This window comes from Microplitis mediator, chromosome 1 (genome assembly GCF_029852145.1).
Source record: "Microplitis mediator isolate UGA2020A chromosome 1, iyMicMedi2.1, whole genome shotgun sequence".
Taxonomy (NCBI): Eukaryota; Metazoa; Arthropoda; class Insecta; order Hymenoptera; family Braconidae; genus Microplitis; species Microplitis mediator.
Window position 1 is genome coordinate 8,165,088 of NC_079969.1, and position 21,227 is coordinate 8,186,314.

At 30.3% G+C, this 21,227-nt stretch overlaps 1 protein-coding gene across 1 annotated transcript; it reads left to right on the forward strand.

Moving 5' to 3' along the window:
• The first annotated feature begins 560 nt into the window (after positions 1–560).
• Positions 561–20,738, forward strand: LOC130663024 (neurogenic locus notch homolog protein 1-like). The gene is made up of 20 exons (XM_057462058.1): positions 561–753; positions 3,105–3,353; positions 3,433–3,681; positions 3,963–4,211; positions 4,306–4,484; positions 6,134–6,218; positions 6,300–6,566; positions 7,546–7,794; positions 7,866–8,114; positions 8,209–8,387; positions 12,604–12,688; positions 12,770–13,036; positions 13,686–13,934; positions 14,006–14,254; positions 14,349–14,527; positions 17,258–17,318; positions 17,408–17,656; positions 19,497–19,745; positions 19,821–20,066; positions 20,482–20,738. The coding sequence occupies exons 1-20, from the start codon at positions 561–563 to the stop codon at positions 20,736–20,738; spliced, it is 4,239 nt and encodes a 1,412-aa protein (XP_057318041.1).
• Positions 20,739–21,227: the final 489 nt, after the last annotated feature.

The window sequence follows — 21,227 nt, forward strand, 5'->3', positions numbered from 1 at the left end:
AAATAACCGATTTGATACATATTATTTTTGAAAACGGGTTCTATTTATTTATTTTTTTTCTATTAATAATTACGATTGTTGGTTAATATATTAGGTCTAAATAGTTATCAGAATTTACGTTTTTGATTGTTACAAGATTCAAAAATGTATATTATATTCGGATATTTTTTTTTAATTTTTATTTTGTATCCGACGGATGAGATCAATGCCGACGGAAATGAGAGCAAATCCCAATGTATTGGTCATGGAAATCATGTAAGTAAATTAAATCTACGGATTAAAAACACCATTAATTATATTTAATATATTTTTCTGAATAGTGTGATCCTTATCGACCACAAAGATGTTGTCTCGAAAAAGACATGTGCAAATATATGATAGGGCACTATGTATGTACGGATAAAGGTAAAACTACACCAACAAAAAAATACTATATATAATTTATTAATGACAACCAAAAAAAAATATATTTTGTTATTGTTCAAGTTACATTAGGGGAACCTTGTGAAACCGACAAGAATTGTCGTGACATACATCGTGCCGTATGTTCGGTAGATAAAATGTGTACTTGCAAACCAAATAATTTACCAATTAATAAAACATCATGTATACCATTATTAGGAGAATTTTGTGAGCAAAACGAAAAATGTGAGGAAATAAATTCTCTGTGTATTGACAATAAATGCAAATGCAGCGATGGCTTTATACAACAAACCATAAGGAAGTGTATACCAGACCCAGTAAGAAAGCAAAGTAATTATGATTTATTTAAAAATCCTATTGTGTCAGAAAAATGAAAGTAAATGTTCATGATACCATTATCAAAACTTCGAGTTTCTGTGTCTCTACAGCTAGTCGAAACAAGCTAATTTCAAGCCTATGCTGCGAACTAATACTATATCTAGCGAATTCGTAATCCACAAATACGTGCACACACGAAAAGATTGGAACCCGACTGGTTACTGTGCGGAACCTGATTGAGTGATGTGCGCACACGACTCAGTCAGGTCCCCCACAGTAGTCAGTGTGGTGCTGCACCACAATCGAGCATTTTTTTCCAACACCGTACTGAGTCGGGTGCAGAACAGTTACCAGTCGGGTTTCAATCTTTAGGGGTACAGTGGGCAGAAACATTCGTGTTTCTTCCTTTAAAGAGAAATACAATGATTTCTGCTCGATGTTAGTTATATTTCATGTTCATTTGCATCCTTATTACTCTCATTTGATTGCTTGTCATTTCAGTTTGCTCATTTCATTTTTTTAATGTCAGTTATACACTGGTCACAGAAATTAAGGGATAGAAAAAAAATCCGAAATTTTTAGGTGATTTTCAACATGCTGTAACTTGGTGAAAAATGGTCGTATAAAAAAAATAAAAAAAGCAAATTGTAGCCTCAAGTTTCTAGTTTTCAGATCTGGACCTCAAAATTTTTTATCATGTACGGTTCCGGAGTAATCATAAGAAAACCAACGAAAAAAAATTTTCAAAATTTTTGCTGGTCTTTCAATACCTCTATGGGCGACAATAAATTTTTTTGAATAATCCGACTGTCTGACTTTTCTCGGAAATTTTATGCCCTTTAATTTGGTGGCCTTAAAAAGTCTCTACGACGATTTGGCGCCGAGTAATCATTGATCAAAGCAAAAAAGTCCATTTTGGCTTTGATAATCAATAACTCCGGATGTATTGGTCGTACAGAGAATGGAAGCAGGGTTTTGAAAACTGGAAAACATTCTCTTTTTTTTACCGCCGGCATTAGAGTTACCCAAAGCGTATGTTTGTTAAGTTGACATTTAAAGCAGATGCAGTTACAGCGGTAAAAAAAATTTTAGGAATTTTTTTTGACAATGATAAATCATTGCAGATACAACAAAAAAAAAATTTTGGAAAAAAAAAATTTTTGAAAAAAAAAAAAAAATTTTATCAAAATTTTTTTTTTTTCAATTTTTTTCGATAATTGATCTTTTTGATCGAAGAAATGATGATTATCGGTAAATAAAACATTTTCAAATCGAAAAAATGAACAAAAACCGAGAAACTACCAATTATGGTGATTTTTGACAAAATCGATAAATTTAAAGCTTCGGGGCACTAAGAAAGAAAAATCGCAGCGATTTGAAATTTTCAGGGTTTTTTCAGGACACTTTGAGGTTGAAAAAAAGTCGAAGATATCCTTTGTTCATCCGTTATATCCAAAGTTATAGCAAGATTTCCGAATATCCTTAAATTTGTGAATTTTGACCTGTTTTTTACCAAACAATATCGCTTTAAAAAAAATTTTTCTATCAAATGCCACTAATTTTGCCTTATAGAGAATGTTTTCCAGTTTTCAAAACCCTGCTTCCATTCTCTGTACGACCAATACATCCGGAGTTATTGATTATCAAAGCCAAAATGGACTTTTTTGCTTTGATCAATGATTACTCGGCGCCAAATCGTCGTAGAGACTTTTCAAGGCCACCAAATTAAAGGGCATAAAATTTCCGAGAAAAGTCAGACAGTCGGATTATTCAAAAAAATTTATTGTCGCCCATAGAGGTATTGAAAGACCAGCAAAAATTTTGAAAATTTTTTTTCGTTGGTTTTCTTATGATTACTCCGGAACCGTACATGATAAAAAATTTTGAGGTCCAGATCTGAAAACTAGAAACTTGAGGCTACAATTTGCTTTTTTTTTTTTTTTTTATACGACCATTTTTCACCAAGTTACAGCATGTTGAAAATCACCTAAAAATTTCGGATTTTTTTTCTATCCCTTAATTTCTGTGACCAGTGTAGTTACCCAAATAAAATTACTAAAAATGAGTGAAAATAATATTTTCGTCCTATTCACTATCTAATAAGTGCCTGCAAATCACAGATTTCTCATTCTCTAACAGTTCTCTGCATCATCAGCTGGAAATTAACTTGTTTCTTACTGGTTACTGACACTGAAGCTCGAAGTTCCGATGCAGGTCATAAAAAATATAGTGTGTGACTCTGGATGAAATCTCGCCTACGGCTCGGGCAGCCAACTTCATCTTAGTCTGAAATCGTCTTGTTTCATCCCTTGTAACACAATATATTATTTTGGCATTCATAAATTTTTTGTTTTGTGACTTAGCTTATTTAGGTATATCTTGTGACAACAATTACACTTGTAGAGGATTAGTAAATTATGGTATTTGCTCTAAAGATAGAAAATGTGTGTGTGATTATAATTATAATCCAATAGAAGGAGGTGTTTGCGCTCCACTATATGGCGTGACGTGTTCGGGCAACGAAACGTGCGCACAAGAAAAGGCCTATTGCATTAATAAGAAATGTCGATGCAAGCCTGATCATGTGTTTCGAGATTCTAAATGTGTAACAAGTAAATTTGGTTATCTGACAATAAAAATTATAAAAACAATCGGAATTATTTATTTTAATGGGTTTATGCTTTATTACAGAAGACTTAGGTGAGTCCTGCAATAATCATAGAGACTGTTACGGAGTTGAATTCGCAATATGTTCAAAAGACAGAAGATGTATTTGTTCTGCTCTCTATGTTTCAATAAATAGAACAAAGTGTCATCCGATTTTAAATGGATTTTGTCGCGCAAATGAGCAATGTACTGTTCTAAATTCAATCTGTATTAATAATAAATGTCATTGTGCTTTTGATTACAGTGCTGATGCCAACCATCGTTGTGTTTCGAGTAAGTTACCTAAAAATGTTATTAATAATGAATACCTACAGATAATATAATATTGAGATTTTATTATGATCCTGAAGTTAGCAGACAATTTGTAATTTTCGGATTTTTTTTTCAACAAATAAATCACAAAAAAAAAAAACCAAAAATATGCACATGTAAAAAATTTAAAAAACTCTAGGTGCAATTTTTTTGAATATTTATTTTTTTATAATTTATTATTTTAAAAGAAGTCTAAAAATTATCAGACGTCGGCTAACTTCAGTATCAATTTCATTTTCTAGGATCATTAGGAAAAATTTGTAAATCAAATTCAGATTGTAAACATTTAAAAAATTCAAAATGTTCTCGTGATAACGAATGCGTGTGTAGTGATAATAACTTCGCATACAGCCAAATGGAATGTACACCAGTTGTCGATGGTTATTGTATTAGTAACGATCAATGTCAATTTCACGGATTTCATTGTATCGATAATAAATGTCGATGTAGACCTAATTTTTCACTGCTGTCTGCTGATCACTGTATAGAAAGTTTGTATAATTTCACAGTTAATTTGATGTCAACAACCATGATTTCTAATAAAAGTGAATTTAATTTAATGTTTTTTTTTAAATATCCTTACAGCTCATTTGCTATTTTCTTGTAACGATACTTCAGTGTGTAGTGAACCATGGCACACAGTTTGCTCAGAAGATAAAAAATGTGTTTGCAATTCAAATAATATTGCGGTGAATAGATCTACATGTTTACCTATTTTGGATGGGTATTGTTGGAAAGATGATCAATGTCAGGCTGAAAATTCTGTTTGTTCTGATTTTCGGTGTACGTGCAAACCCAACTTCATTGCTGTCTCAAAAAATAAATGTGTATTTTCATAAAATGTATTTGATGGTCTTAATCAGTACAAAACAACAAAAAATTTATTTTATCAGATTATCGCGTAACTGAAATATTCTGAAAAGATTCACTAAAATTTTAAGCAACATTTTTTAAAAATAGTCAATCGAAATATAAAACATGTGTTCATAAATCAAATAATAATGCTTAAAAAAATTAACATGTTTTTACTTATTTTGAATGGATATTGTGGAAAAGATGATGAGTGCATATTAGCTATTAATTTCTTTTGTATTGATTATCAGTGCGCATGCAAACATAATTTAATTGCTATTTTCAAACATTAATAACTAGCTTACTTAGTCACGATTTAAGACGACCTAGTCTAATTTGTAATTTTGACCAGGGTAGAGAATGAAACTCTTCTCCACCTACTGACCCAATGCATGCAGAATTCTTTAAAATATCAGGTTTATTTTTTCTATCATTGCCAGAGGCTTAAATTCAGTACCTAGAGCAAACTGAGTAGTCCTCATTAAAATTAAAAGCGCTACAAACTGTTAACTTTGTCAGTTGATTAAATTAAATTTAACATTAAGTGAGCAACTCTGAATTTACTATATTAATGATGAATACATGGGCCATGAAGTAACGAACTAAGGGCAGCATTTTGCATCAAGTACCTAAAGTAATTCTTTAGCAAGTCTGACCTAATGTGCCTAACGCAACTATTACAACAGATATGCTTAAAATATTTTGCATTAGTCTTGTCTAAGATCGATCATGTAGATTTGCCGAAGACTTGAGATTCAGATTTACATAAAACTTTCTTAAGAATGCTCCGATGGTTCATTATTATGGAGATGCGAAATTTTGACTCAACTTTAACCTTGCAAGTAAAAGCTATCTGATTTTATTAAATCGGCCAATTTGTTCAATAGAGATCCAATAATTTTTTTATCTCATTCTCATTTTTTGTATTTCATTTTATCAATCAAAATGACTATACTTAGTTCAGAATGTTTTCAATCATATCTCAAAAATGAAAGAACTAATTACGCCTCATATTTTCGTTATAAAAATAGGTGGAGTATTTCGTAATAGCTTTCTGTAAGAGAACTTCAAAAATAATTTCGATTATGACGAAATTACGAGACTTAAATTCACTTTATTTCAAGTATTGGTTGAATTTATATTTACACATAATCATGAGTCGTAAATAAAAGTATTTACTTCGATTGTGGGTTTTTAAGTCAGTCCATTTTGCCACGTTATGTTCTATTTAGTGTACAAAAATAACCGATTTGATACATATTATTTTCCAAAAAGAATTTTATTTATTTATTTTTTTCTATTAATAATTACAATCGTTCGTTAATATATTGGGTCTAATAAATAATTATTAGAATTTACATTTTTGATTGTTACAAGATTCAAAAATGTATATTATATTCGGATATTTTTTTTTAATTTTTATTTTGTATCCGACAAATGAGATCAATGCCGACGGAAATGAGAGCAAATACCAATGTTTTGGTCATGGGAATCATGTAAGTAATTTGAATCTACGGATTAAAAACACCATTGATTATATTTAATATATTTTTCTGAATAGTGTGATCCTTATCGACCACAAGGATGTTGTCTCGAAAAAGACGTGTGTAAATACATGATAGGGTACTATGTATGTATGGATATAGGTAAAACTACACTAATAAAAAAATACGATAAATAATTAATGAATGACGACCAAAAGAAAATGTATTCTGTTATTGTTCAAGTTACATTAGGGGAACCTTGTGAAACCGACGAGAATTGTCGTGACATACATCGTGCCGTATGTTCGATAGATAAAAAGTGTACTTGCAAACCAAATAATTCTCCATTTGATAAAATATCATGCATACCATTATTAGGAGAATTTTGTGGGCTAAACGAAAAATGCGCGGAAGTAAATTCTCTCTGCATTGATGACAAATGCAAATGCAGTGATGGATTTATACAACAAACCATTAATAAGTGTATACCAGACCCAGTAAGAAAACAAAGTAATTATAATTGCTATAAAAATCGGGCATTTGTTCACAATCACGGTTTCACACATTTTTTAAAGTTGCAAGTGCTTACACCTTAAATTTACACAGAAGAAACTTTTCCCGCGTGTTCAGTTACACGGCGCATGACCCTGCTTAAAAAATCCGATAGATTCTTATAGCTGTATGTCTAAGGCCTATACTTAACTATAGCACTTCTCATAGAACTTATTCATTCTTATAAAATCTGTATGGGAATTTATGAGAATCTATTGCATTCTATGAGATTTTCTAAACAAGGAAAGTTCTCTTTTACGGTGTACACCAGCTGACCTAAAAGTTGGATGCAAGTAGTTTGGACGGTATCCGCCTTCCCTTACAAGTATAATGATGGGTTGAAGTCCGCAACACGGTTTTAACTCGGTATGTACTAGTATAAGGCGTAGTCCATATCGAAACTACTATCCATTCGATAAGCACATGTATTTTCAATCCGCCGACCAATGCCTGCTGTCGAAATCAGTTTCAAAGCAATTTGTCTATATTTGGAATTTTGCTTGTAAAAAACAGGTGGAGCCGCGATTGTACACAAATCCCAAAAATCGTAATGTGTCAGAAAAATGAAAGGAATTTTTTGGTATTCATAGATTTTTTATTTCATGACAGCTTATTTAGGTATATCTTGTGACAACAATTTCACGTGCGGAAGATTAGTAAATTATGGCATTTGCTCTAAAGATAGAAAATGTGTGTGTGATAATAATCATAATCCAATAGAAGGAGGTATCTGCGCTCCACTATATGGCGTGACGTGTTCTGGCAATGAAACGTGCGCACAAGAAAAAACCTATTGCATTAATAATAAATGTCAATGCAAGCCTGATCATATGTATCGATACTCTAAATGCGTACCAAGTAAATATAATTGTTCAACAATGAAAATTATAATAACAATCGGGATGAATTGTTTTAACATGCTTATGCTTTATTGTAGAAGATTTAGGTGAGCCTTGCGATGATAATACAGACTGTTACGGTGTTGAGTATGCAATATGTTCAAGAGATAAAATATGTATTTGTTCTGATCCATATATTTCAATAAATCGAACAAAGTGTCATCCGATGTTAGATGGATTTTGTCTTGCAAATGAGCAATGTGCTGTTCAAAATTCGATCTGTATTAAAAATAAATGTCAGTGTGCTTTTGAATACAGTTCCGATTCCAATTATCGATGTGTTCGAAGTATGTTACTCAACAATATTATTAATAATGAATACCTACAGATAATATAACATTGAGATTTTGTTTTCTAGGATCATTAGGAAAATTTTGTGAATCAAATTCAGATTGTGAACATTTAAAAAATTCAAGATGTTCTCGTGATAACGAATGCGTGTGTAGCGATAATAACTTCGCATATAATCAAATGGAATGTACACCAGTTGTCGATGGTCATTGTATTAGTAACGATCAATGTCAATTTCACGGATTTCATTGTATCGATAATAAATGTCAATGTAAACCGAATTTTTCACTGCTGGCTGCTGATAACTGTATAGAAAGTTTGTATAATTTCACAGTCAATTTGATGTCAACATCCATATTCTCTAATAATAGTGAATTTAATTTATTGTTTTCCTAAAACTATTCTTTCAGCTCATTTGCTATTTAATTGTAACGATACTTCAGAGTGTAGTGAACCATGGCACACAGTTTGCTCAGAAGATAAAAAATGTGTTTGTAAATCAAACAATATTGTGTTGAATAGATCTACATGTTTACCTATTTTGGATGGGTATTGTTGGAAAGATGACCAATGTCAGGCCGAAAATTCGGTTTGCTCTGATTTTTGGTGTGCGTGCAAACCTAACTTTATTGCTGTCTCCAAAAATAAATGTGTATTTTCATAACATGTATTAATGGTCTCAGTCAGTTTAAAATTGAAAAAAATTTATTTTATCATTTTATCAGACAATTCAAATATTTTGAAATGATTCACTAAAATTATAATCAGCAATTTATAAAAGTAATCATGTTCAAAATATACAAAATATATTTGTAGATTCAATAATATTGCATGAAATAAATTGACATGTTTATACCTATTTTGAATGGATACTATGGGAAAGATGATCAGTGTATAACTATTAATTCCATTTGTACACTGTAAAAAATAAGGTACTGAAATCAAACTCCCTACGAGTTTGACAAAGTTCCTCTTCAGTGAAACCAAATTCGTTTGAACCAACAAAAACTAGTTTGTCTCGAGAAAATCGTTTTTATTGAATGAAAATCTCTACTCGATTATGAGAAATTGATTAAGCATTGATGTTCCCGAGTCGAAATTTAAGTCGTAGATTCAACGTTTTGAACGTTGAAATCGTAGATTCAACGTTTTGAACGTTCAAATCGTAAATTCAACGTATTGGACGTTGAAATCGTAATTTGAACGTATTGAACGTAAAAAATATAGATTCAACTGTTTAAAAAAAATATATGATCCATAGTAAAAATTAAAAGTTACGAAAAAATGACATATACCAATGCGTAAAAAATAACCTATGGGCTAAATTTAGCTAAAAGCTTTTCCTAAAGATTTGATTGAGTTAATTTTTAGATACTTGCTTCAATCAACTAATAAAATCACAGATGATTGGAATTAAGGAAGTTATTAAATTGAGATTGATTTTTGAGAGTCAAATTCTTATTCAATCTTGATATTTTGAGATCTTTGAAAACTATCAGATTGATTTTCATTTGCATTTCAAAAATATTTTGAAGATTTGGAGCTCATTTATGGATTTTTTCAGTAGGCAATTTCATTTTTGGTGCACAATTTCTAGTTGAATATCAAAATTTTTTTTAAAATTTATAAATTTTTTTGAAAATTTGTAAAAATTGTGATAATCAACTTTTTTTTTTTTAATTGTTCATTTTTTTATGTATTTTTCAAGAAAAAAAAATATATCAATAAAATCAAATAGAAATTTCGTTCAAAAAAATTAAAATTAAAATCATTGGCCCCACTTGTAAATATTTATTGGAAAGAGTTTGAACGAAATTTCTATTTCAATACGTTCAAACTACGATTTCAACGTTCAATACGTTCAAATTACGATTTCAACGTTCAATACGTTCAAATTACGATTTCAACGTTCAAAACGTTGAATCTACGACTTAAATTTCGACTCGGGTTAAAGTTTTTAAGTTTGACCGTAATTAAATTAACATTTGAGCGAATAGTAAAATATATTTTAATTACAGTTTGGATGTACTTGATTTAAAAATAAAAACTTGTTGAAGCAAACTTTTCAATTTTAAGAAATTTAACTGAAACTCTTGAAACATTTAGTTTGACAACTTCGCATGTTTCAATGAAACAAAAATAGTTTTCTATAATACCGAACGTGTCGTGTCAACCGACGAGTTTCTTGGGGAGAGAATCCAACGAGGTTGAAGGAATAATTTGACGCACTCACATTAAAACTGAAAAATATTCGACAAGAATATAAATGTATTCGTTACAAAATATCGAACTATATTTGAATGAAAGTCTTTATATTATCGGTTAAATAAAAAAATTTATTTATAAAAAGAGTCACATATTTATCACGTTTAGATCAATGTATAAGCAAAAGACTGTATATATCCATTCAATATGAGAACAAAGTACTAGAAGCCCAACTAAACTCTAACTTTCTTACTGGTCCCGTAGCGTAGCGGTAAAGCGCCTGACTCTCGCGCGTAAGGTGCTGGGTTCGATTCCTCTGGATACCAATTCTACGATTATTTAACTTTTCACTAAAAACTAAGTATGTCAGAATTATTTGTAACGTGTAATGAATATAATATAATAATAATAATAATATAATGTAACTGTCCCAATACTTAATAAAAAAAAAATAATAATAATACTAATAGTAATAATAATAATAAAAATAAAATTAAAAATAAAAAAATACGTAAGAAAAAAAATTTTTTTTTTAAATTAATTATTGATGAAATAATTAAAGGCAATATTCTCTTGATGCAGATTACTGTTTTTTTGGATCAATGCAATACAGCAACTTGAAACAATTCGATTTTTTATTGAATCAATTGCAAGGACAATTTCAACGGACCTACAAAACCATTACTTTCAACACTAAAATTCAGTTGCTTTAATAAAATTGTGACTTAACTGAAAATTCATACTTTCAATCACCTTCCGATTTACTTTGAGTAAAATTTTTAATTATTTTATATAAAACAAAAATCATTATTCTATCAACAGTTTCAATGACTTGAACTAATTTCTATTTTTTTTTAAATGAACAAAGTTATTGAGCTATATCAAATACTATAGAGTTAGTTCAAACGACTTGGTACCTTCCCTCAAGAAACTCTCAGTTGAAGCAAAATATACTGTCAAACGTAGAGGGCTGTAGGCTCAATCGGTTGACGCGCTTGGCTGTATCCAAACGCAAGGAGTACTTGAGCCAAACGAATCTGGTTTGACGTCAGGAATCTTTTTTTATAGAGTATTGATTATCAGCGCGCATGCAAACATAATTTAATTGCGATTTTCAAACATTAATAACTAGCTTACTCAGTCACGATTTAAGACGACCTAGTCTAATTTGTAATTTTGACCAAGGTAGAGAATGAAACTCTTCTCCACCTACTGACCCAATGCATGCAATGCATTCTTTAAAATTCCAGGTTTATTTTTTCTATCATTGCCAGAGGCTTAAATTCAGTACCTAGAGCAAACCGAGTAGTCCTCATTAAAATTAAAAGCGCTACATACTCTTATCTATATCAGTTGGTTAAATTAAATTTACCATTAAGTGAGCAACTCTGAATTTACTATATAAATGATGAATACATGGACCATGAAATAACGAACTAAGGGCAGCCTTTTGCATCAAGTACCTAAAGAAATTCTTTAGCAAGTCTGACCTAATGTGCCTAACGCAACTATTACAACAGATTTGCTTAAAATATTTTGCATTAGTCTTGTCTAAGATCGATCATGTAGATTTGCCGAAGACTTGAGATTCAGATTTACATAAAACTTTCTTAAGAATGCTCCGATGGTTCATTATTATGGAGATGCGAAATTCTGACTCAACTTGAATCTTGCAAGTAAAAGCTATATGAATTTATTAAATCGGCCAATTTGTTCAATAAAGATCCAATAATTTTTTTATCTCATTCTTATTTTTTGTGTTTCATTTTATCAATCAAAATGAATATACTTAGTTCAGAATACTTTCAATCATATCTCAAAAATTAAAGAACTAATTACGCTTCATGTTCTCTTTACACACAAAAAAAAAAATTCTCGACTGAAAGTAAATATTCTTGATTCAAGAAAATTTTTTTGGAGACCTAAATTTCCTCAGATAAAGTAGAAATCTTCTCCAACCAAGACGAATTCTCTTGGCTCAAGAAAATCTTGACTTGGTTCCCGAAAACGTTTGTCTTCAAAAATATTTTCTTGACTCAAGATATCTGTTTTTTCTGGTATAAAAATAGGTGGAGTATTTTGTAATAGCTATCTATAAGAGAACTTCAAAAATAATTTTGATTATGACGAAATTACGAAACTTAAATTCACTTAATTTCAAGTATTGATTGAATTTATATTTAACCATAATCATGAGTCGTAAATAAAAGTATTAACTTTGATTATTCGGTTTTTAAGTCTGCCCATTTTGCCACGTTATATTCTATTTAGTGTACAAAAATAACCGAATTGATACATATTATTTTCTGAAAAGAATTTTATTTATTCATTTTTTTTTTCTATTAATAATTACAATTTTTCGTTAATATATTGGGTCTAAATAATTATCGGAATTTGCGTTTTTGATTGTTACAAGATTTAAAAATGTATATTATATGTGGATATTTTTTTTTAATTTTTATTTTGTATCCGACGAATGAGATTAATGCCGACGGAAATGAAAGCAATTACGAATGTTTTGGTCATGGAAATCATGTAAGTAATTTGAATCTAGGGATTATAGACACAATTAATTATATTCAATATATTTTTCTGATTAGTGTGATCCTGATCGACCACAAGGATGTTGTCTCAAAAAGGACACGTGTAAATACGTAATACCGTTCTATGTATGTATGGATAAAGGTAAAACTACACTAATGAAAAAATACTATGAATAATTTATTAATGACAACCGAAAGAAAATGTATTCTGTTATTGTTCAAGTTACATTAGGGGAACCTTGTGAAACCGACGAGAATTGTCGTGACATACATCGTGCCGTATGTTCGATAGATAAAAAGTGTACTTGCAAACCAAATAATTTTCCATTCGATAAAATATCATGTATACCATTATTAGGAGAATTTTGTGGGCTAAACGAAAAATGTGCGGAAGTAAATTCACTTTGTATTGATGACAAATGCAAATGCAGCGATGGATTCATACAACAAACCGTTAAGAAGTGTATACCAGACCCAGTAAGAAAACAAAGTAATTGTAATTGATATAAAATCCGAGAATTTATTCAAAATCACGGCTTCACTTATTTTTCAAGTGCTTACACCGTAAATTTACATAGAAGAAACTTTTTCCGCGTGTTCAGTTACACACCGCATCAAGTTCACTTTTACAGTGTACATCAGCTGACCTAAAGTGCTGTGGATATTGGTTTCAGAGCAATTTGTCTATATTTGGAATTTTGCTTGTAAAAAACAGGTGGAGCCGCGATTGTACACAAATCCCAAAAATCGTAATATGTCAGAAAAATGAAAGGAATTTTTCGGTATTCATAGATGTTTTATTTCATGACAGCTTATTTAGGTATATCTTGTGACAACGATTTCACGTGCGGAAGATTAGTAAATTATGGCATTTGCTCTAAAGATAGAAAATGTGTGTGTGATAATAATCATAATCCAATAGAAGGAGGTATCTGCGCTCCACTATATGGCGTGATGTGTTCGGGCAATGAAACGTGCGCACAAGAAAAAACCTATTGCATTAATAATAAATGTCAATGCAAGCCTGATCATATGTATCGATACTCTAAATGCGTACCAAGTAAATATAATTGTTTGACAATAAAAATTATAATAACAATCGGGATGAATTGTTTTAACATGCTTATGTTTTATTGTAGAAGATTTAGGTGAGCCGTGCGATAATAATACAGACTGTTACGGTGTTGAGTATGCAATATGTTCAAAAGATAAAAGATGTATTTGTTCTGATCCATATATTTCAATAAATCGAACAAAGTGTCATCCGATGTTAGATGGAGTTTGTCTTGCAAATGAGCAATGTGCTGTTCAAAATTCGATCTGTATTAAAAATAAATGTCAGTGTGCTTTTGAATACAGTTCCGATTCCAATGATCGATGTGTTCGAAGTATGTAACTCAACAATATTATTAATAATGAATACTTACAGATAATATAACATTGAGATTTCATTTTCTAGGATCATTAGGAAAATTTTGTGAATCAAATTCAGATTGTGAACATTTAAAAAATTCAAGATGTTCTCATGATAACGAATGCGTGTGTAGCGATAATAACTTCGCATATAATCAAATGGAATGTACACCAGTTGTCGATGGTCATTGTATTAGTAACGATCAATGTCAATTTCACGGATTTCATTGTATCGATAATAAATGTCAATGTAAACCGAATTTTTCACTGCTGGCTGCTGATAACTGTATAGAAAGTTTGTATAATTTCACAGTCAATTTGATGTCAACATCCATATTCTTTAATAATAGTGAATTAAATTTATTGTTTTTCTAAAACCATTCTTTCAGCTCATTTGCTATTCAATTGTGACAATACTTCAGATTGTAGTGAACCATGGCACACAGTTTGCTCAGAAGATAAAAAATGTGTTTGTAAATCAAATAATATTGCGGTGAATAGATCTACATGTTTACCTATTTTGGATGGATTTTGTTGGAAAAATGGCCAATGTCAGGCTGAAAATTCTGTTTGTTCTGATTTTCGGTGTGCGTGCAAACCCAACTTCACTGCTGTCTCCAAAAACAGATGTGTATTTTCATAAAATGTATTGAATGGTCTCAATTAGTTCGAAAAAAAAAAAAATGGATTTTACTAAATTATTTCGTAATTGAAATATTTTGAAATAATTCACTACAATTATAATCAACAATTTATAAAAGTAATCATATTCAAAATATAAACAATATTTTTGTAGATTAAATAACATTGCATTAAATAAATTAACATGTTTTTACTTATTTTGAATGGATATTATGGCAAAGATGATCAGTACATAGCTATTTATTCCTTTTGTATTGATTATCAGTGCGCATGCAAACATAATTTAATCGCTATTTTCGAACATCAATGCTCAACTATTCGGCACATCCAAATTTAATCAATGCAAAGTTATAAAAAATTTGAATTATTATTAAATATAATCATTCTAGTTCCAACCTGATTAGGTACGTTATGAGGGGAACTGATTCACTCGTCGACATCTAAAAAACTTGATCATTACTGCGACTTCTTCGATGTACCTCCAATGTCATTTATAAAATGAAACTCTGCTCCACTTGCTGATCGAATGCAAGGCGCTGACAAAAGTTCAGAAGAACATGTTAGATAGGGCAGCCTCATTTGGTGAAGGTTGACGTCGTCGAATTTCTTCGATTCTCGAAGTACATTAATCTGCCTACCCAATCTCCAACGAATTGCTTTGATAGAGCCCGAGTACAATGTTTCAGTACAAATAAATTAATTAAATAACGCTGTTAAGCAGGAAGATATGTTTTTATGCACACACTTACACACACTTACACACACACACACACACACACACACACACACACACACACACACACACACACACACACACACACACACACACACACACACACACACACACACACACACACTTACACACACACACACACACACTTACACACACACACACACACACACACACACACACACACACACACACACACACACACACACACACACACACACACACACACACACACACACACACACACACACACACACACACACACACACACACACACACACACACACACACACACACACACACACACACACACACACACACACACACACACACACACACACACACACACACACACACACACTTACACACACACACACTTACACACACACACTTACACACACTTACACACACTTACACACTTACACACACACACACACACACACACACACACACACACACACACACACACACACACACACACACACACACACACACACACACACTCACGGGTTAATTTGCCTTATTCATAAAGAAGGAGAGTTAGATAAAACGAGATTCGGTAGGATAAGAAAAGAACCTGACCATGTTGGTTACTTTCCGAATGCTCTTTCAGTTAAGCTATCCGAGCCTGTGCAATTTATCTGTATCCATTAGGCCATACCATCCATCGTACGGTAGCATTTGAAAATTAATTAAATAATACTATTAATCAGCAAAGAATGTGTCCATGCACACATACGTACGTGTTTAAAATTACTATTTTTGTCATCATTGATAAAATATCTTTTATTAGACTATTAAAAGAAAATTTTATTTTTACTATTTTATAGTTGAAGTTTTTTGTATCACAACGATATTAAGCGTAATGAAATTAAACTACGTGTTAATTAGATTTTGATAAAATCATCATTATTGTTCCAATCCCAAATATTTGACATTGCAAGTAAACTAATACAAAAAATTATTAAGTAATTATAATTTAATAAAATAAATTTAACAAAATGAAAGGACGTTTGTTGGTAATGTCAAGTGAAATTATTATTATTATTATTTTACATTCCCCTCATCCAATTAGTAGTAACGAATATAATAGTAATTATCAATGTGCAACATATGGACAATATGTAAGTAATCTGGACAAAAACAAATTAAATTTACGTCCCATTAAAACTTAAATATCAATTTTATTTTTAAATTATAATAGCTCATTAATTACAATGCTTTATTATTATCAACTAAAAAATCTGAATATGATGAGGAAAAAATTTTTAGATCAACAAAATGAATGAAAACTGAAGAATTTCTCATTATACACATTTTTCGGCGAAAATGATAAATTTTAATTTTCGGGGGACTATGAAAAATAATCGCAGCGCTTTGCAATTTTAAGAGTTTCTTTAAGACACTTTGAGGTTGAAAATTACCGATACCCGTTCATCCAATACATCCAAAGTTATCCAAATATCCTTAAATATGCGAATTTTTACTGTTTGTCCGTCAACAAGTTACTACGATAAAAATTTTTTCATCAAAAGCCAAAATTATTGTCTTACAGAAAATATTTTGCAATTTTCAAAACCCTACTTCCATTTTCTGTACGTTCATTACTTCCCAAGTTATTAATTGTTAAAGTCAAAATGGACTTTTTTGCTTTGATCGGCGATAACTCCGCGCCAAATTATTGTACAGACTTTTTAATTATGGCAAATTAAAGAGCATTAAATTACCTAAGAGTGATTTATGGCAAAATTATCAAAAAAAATTTATTGAAACCCGTAGACCGTTTATAAGACGAGCAAAAATTTGGAACATTTTTTGTTTCCTTTAATTTTTGTGACTAGTGTATTTTCGCTCTAAAAAGTTCAAATTTCGAAGACATGGAAAATTTTCAGGCAGCCAATTTTAATATTTCTTCCTTATTTCTAGTGTGATCCTTATCAACATCATTCATGCTGTGACAGAAGTGACGTTTGCAAACGGAGATCAAGTAATTTTACATGCCGAGAAAAAGGTGACATAAAAAATGGTTAAGTATTTTTTTTTATCCTTATAAATAAGGGCTTGGTATTATTTCAGTGGAACTAGGAGACTATTGTAGAAATGATAATGATTGTCTTGGTATATCTCTTGCTAAATGTTCAGAAGATAAAAGGTGTGTTTGTAAACTGAATTCTATTCAATTTACTGAAACTAAATGCTCACCACTATTAGGAGAATTTTGTAGAAATAATGAAGAATGTCTGCCAAATATTTCTGTTTGTATTAAAAACATGTGTAAATGCATCAAGGGATTCAGAGAAGATGCTAACCATCAATGCATACCAAGTAATTTATAAATTATTTATTTTAATTCGGTAATTTAACCTTTAGTTAGTCCCTATGAGGGAATTCCCGCTTTTATTAGTAGATTTCATAGAAATCTAACTATTGTATTTGTCCTCATAATGGAATTTTCGAAAAATTTTGCTACCTCTCAACTCAGCTCGACGAGCTGAGTCAGAAAATACATTTGGTTCAAAAGTTTATATATGTATTTATATATATATATATATAATATAACGCGCCGTTCTCCAACGATAGCGTCCACAATTCTACACCGATCTTAATGAAACTTAGTATACTTATTCTATGGCCGATTACCTTGGATGAGTTCGAAGATGAGCCAATTCGGCCAATAAGTTTAGAAGTTATGGTTATTTGTAAAATTTTCAAAATAAATTTGTTTACTGATTTAACTGGATGTAACTTTTAAACGGAAAGAAATTGCTTATTTTTGTTCGTTCTATTTGAAAGCTCATTCGATTGCCCTCAATTTCTCCTATACAGCTCATTGATTTAACCATTTTTTCTGATAGATAAATGATTTTGAACATTTACAAAATATTATAAAAACTAATTTTATGCTGGTTTTCACTTTGATTATAGCCACAATTTCAAACTAATCGCCTTGAAACTTGGTACACGTATTTTGTGGGGGACTAGCTTGATCTAGTTCGAAAATAATCTCCATCGGTTAATTAGTTTAGAAGTTATAGCACATCAAAATTTTCAAAATGTCCAAAATTCACATTTTTACTTATTCTTTCTTCAATATCTTTTGAATGTGAAAACTTATCGACTTTCTATAAAATTCATCTGAAAGCGCTTCAAATAAGATTACATTATCATGCCTATATATGTGCCTACACCAATGAAATTACTTATCTTACCATTCATTAAATGAAATTTTGCTATTACATTAGTTCTCCTTCTTTTTAGTAAATTCATGGAGCTACTCAAATTGATATTATTGCAGTGTGACACATATAAAATCCAAACATCTCAATTCAGTGGGTATATCCAATTTTGTTTTATTGACAGTGTAGAAATAATATGATATATCAATACCAAGATTAACATTAGTTATGATGATAATATTCTCTATATCTACTCGTCGTTTGATATTCTAATAGTCTTTTTATTTCATATATTAGTACTAATTTCAAGTACGACACTTCGATATATCACAATGAAATTTTAATTTTAGATTATTTTATTAGTGGATTTCATTAAAAGCAAACTATTGCCTTTGTCCTTATGGTAGAATTTTCAAGGAGTAAAACCATAATCTATCATAATTTTTCGAATAGGATCCGAAATACCATTGGTCCAATAGTTTCAATATATGCATAGGTATTTTTAAATAACTTCAAATCAAAACATATAGTGCATTATCATCAAAAATTCTTCTGAAGCTCATTCAGTTAGCTTCAATTTTTGGCATTAAACTTTAAATTTTTTGATTTTTTTGTTTTATTATCTCGAGAATTTTTTAAAATGTCGAAAAAAATTTTATTTCGTTGTTAACTTTTATTTGTAAGGTGAAAATAATTAAATAATTAGAAATTTACTTCCATTTCGGCTGCCGAATGGCCTTTTTTTTATGATAATTTTAGAAAAATTAATCATTACTTTACTAAACCAATTCAGCAGTTCGTGTATTGATGTCTTATTAATCGACATAAAAAGTTTCTATAATTTAATTTTTTTTTTTTTTAAATTTACGTTAATGCAAATAAATCATGAATTCACAGCGATTCCCACACTGTGCGACTAACGACTTTCGACCAAAGGATATGTGAAAAATTAATCTTTGCCCTAAATTTTTTTTCTTTTTATGTTACAGAGGTATTGGGATCTACTTGTGGGGATAATGCAGATTGTTCTGCTATAAAATTTTCTGAATGTTCAAAGGGTAAAATTTGTCAATGTGTATTAAACACAATTTCATTGCGTGGTAATGAATGCTTACCACTTTTGAATGTAATTTGTAAGAATAATTTAGAATGCAGAGTAAATAATTCAGCTTGTATTTATAATAAATGTCAATGTATTTCTAATTACGTTCCTAATCATTATGGGGAATGCCAAAGAGGTAATTTTTACTAGGTTCAAGTAATTAAGAAACTTTTATACTGATAATAATTTAATAATTTTATTTTTTTTTAAGCTTCACTGGGACAAATTTGTGTTTTAAATTCAGATTGTCAAATTTTTGAAAATTCAAAATGCTCAGTAATTAATAAATGCGTTTGTAATGATAATAGTGTATTGAGGAATTCTGTATGTGTGTCAATTTTAAATGGATTTTGTCTAAATAATGAACACTGTCAATTATATGGATTTTATTGTGTCGATAATAAATGTCAATGCAAACCTAATTTTATGTCAGTATCCGTAATTCAATGCGTAAAAAGTAAGTTTTGAAAAATAAATTGATATTTTTTTTTTGTGTTAACCCAGGCGGCACAAAAAAAAATTGTTGACTTTTTGTTAAGTTTAAGGCAACAATTTGTTAGAGTGTAACTAATTGTTAACATAAAGTTAACAATTTTTTTTTTGTGCCGCCTGGGAATTGGAAAAATGTATGATACTGAAGTTACCCGACGTTTAATAATTTTTGGCTTTTTTTGAAACGATAAATTAGAAAAAAAAAAATATTTCAAAAAGTTGCACCTATTGTTTTTTAAATTTTCTACATGTGCATATTTTTAGTTTTTTTTTGTCATTGATTTAGTGAAAAAAAAAAATCCGACAGTTGTTAATTATCTGTTAATTTCAGGATCATAAAAATTTGAATTATTTTAGCTAAAAAAAAATGTTTTTTACAGCACATTCACTGTTTTCTTGTAACGATAGTAAAGATTGTGGTGAACCATGGCATACACAATGTTCAAAAGATAAAAAATGTGTTTGTAAATCTAATAATATTGCGATAAATAGATCAACATGTTATCCAATTTTAAGAGGACAATGTTGGAATGATCACCAATGTGCAACCAACAATTCTATATGTTTTGATTTTCGGTGCAAGTGTAAAACTAATTTTTTTGCTATTTCTAATAATTTATGTGTACCTAATCCTTAAAAGAAATATTAGAATGATTGAAATTTAGCAAAAAATCGGTTGGATTATGAGATTTATTTTGACCTGATATTAATACAGTCGGACCTCGTTATAAGACTATTTACTGTCTTTTTTTATAAACCAGGTATCGCGATAGTTTGAGAGAGAAACTAATGGTCTTATAACGAGGTCCTACTGTAATTAACAACTTAAATTTTTGATAAAAAGCTTAAAGACTTCAGAGAGGAGAGCGAACTTAGGGTGTGCAAAGTAAGACCAAAATCTTCATCTGAAGTCACTATAATAAAAAGTAATGAAAACTACACTGTAAAAAAAACCCCAAGTCCAGGCGGTATAGGTGTTAAATTTCAACACCGAAAGCGGTGTTAAAATAACACTGCCGCCGGTGCAGATATTCTATACTGGTGTTAAAAAAATTCCTTGGTGTTGAAAATATTTAACTTTGTGAATATTTTTACTTACTCGATCACTACAGTTACAAAGTGTTTT

Bases quoted from the DNA above. Each gene is read 5' to 3' on its own strand.
- LOC130663024 (XM_057462058.1), top strand. From the start codon at position 561: ATGTGTACTTGCAAACCAAATAATTTACCAATTAATAAAACATCATGT. The intron at 3,354-3,432 runs GTAAATTTGGTT...GCTTTATTACAG, and splicing joins AGATTCTAAATGTGTAACAA to AAGACTTAGGTGAGTCCTGC. The intron at 19,746-19,820 runs GTAATTTTTACT...TTTTTTTTTAAG, and splicing joins TTATGGGGAATGCCAAAGAG to CTTCACTGGGACAAATTTGT.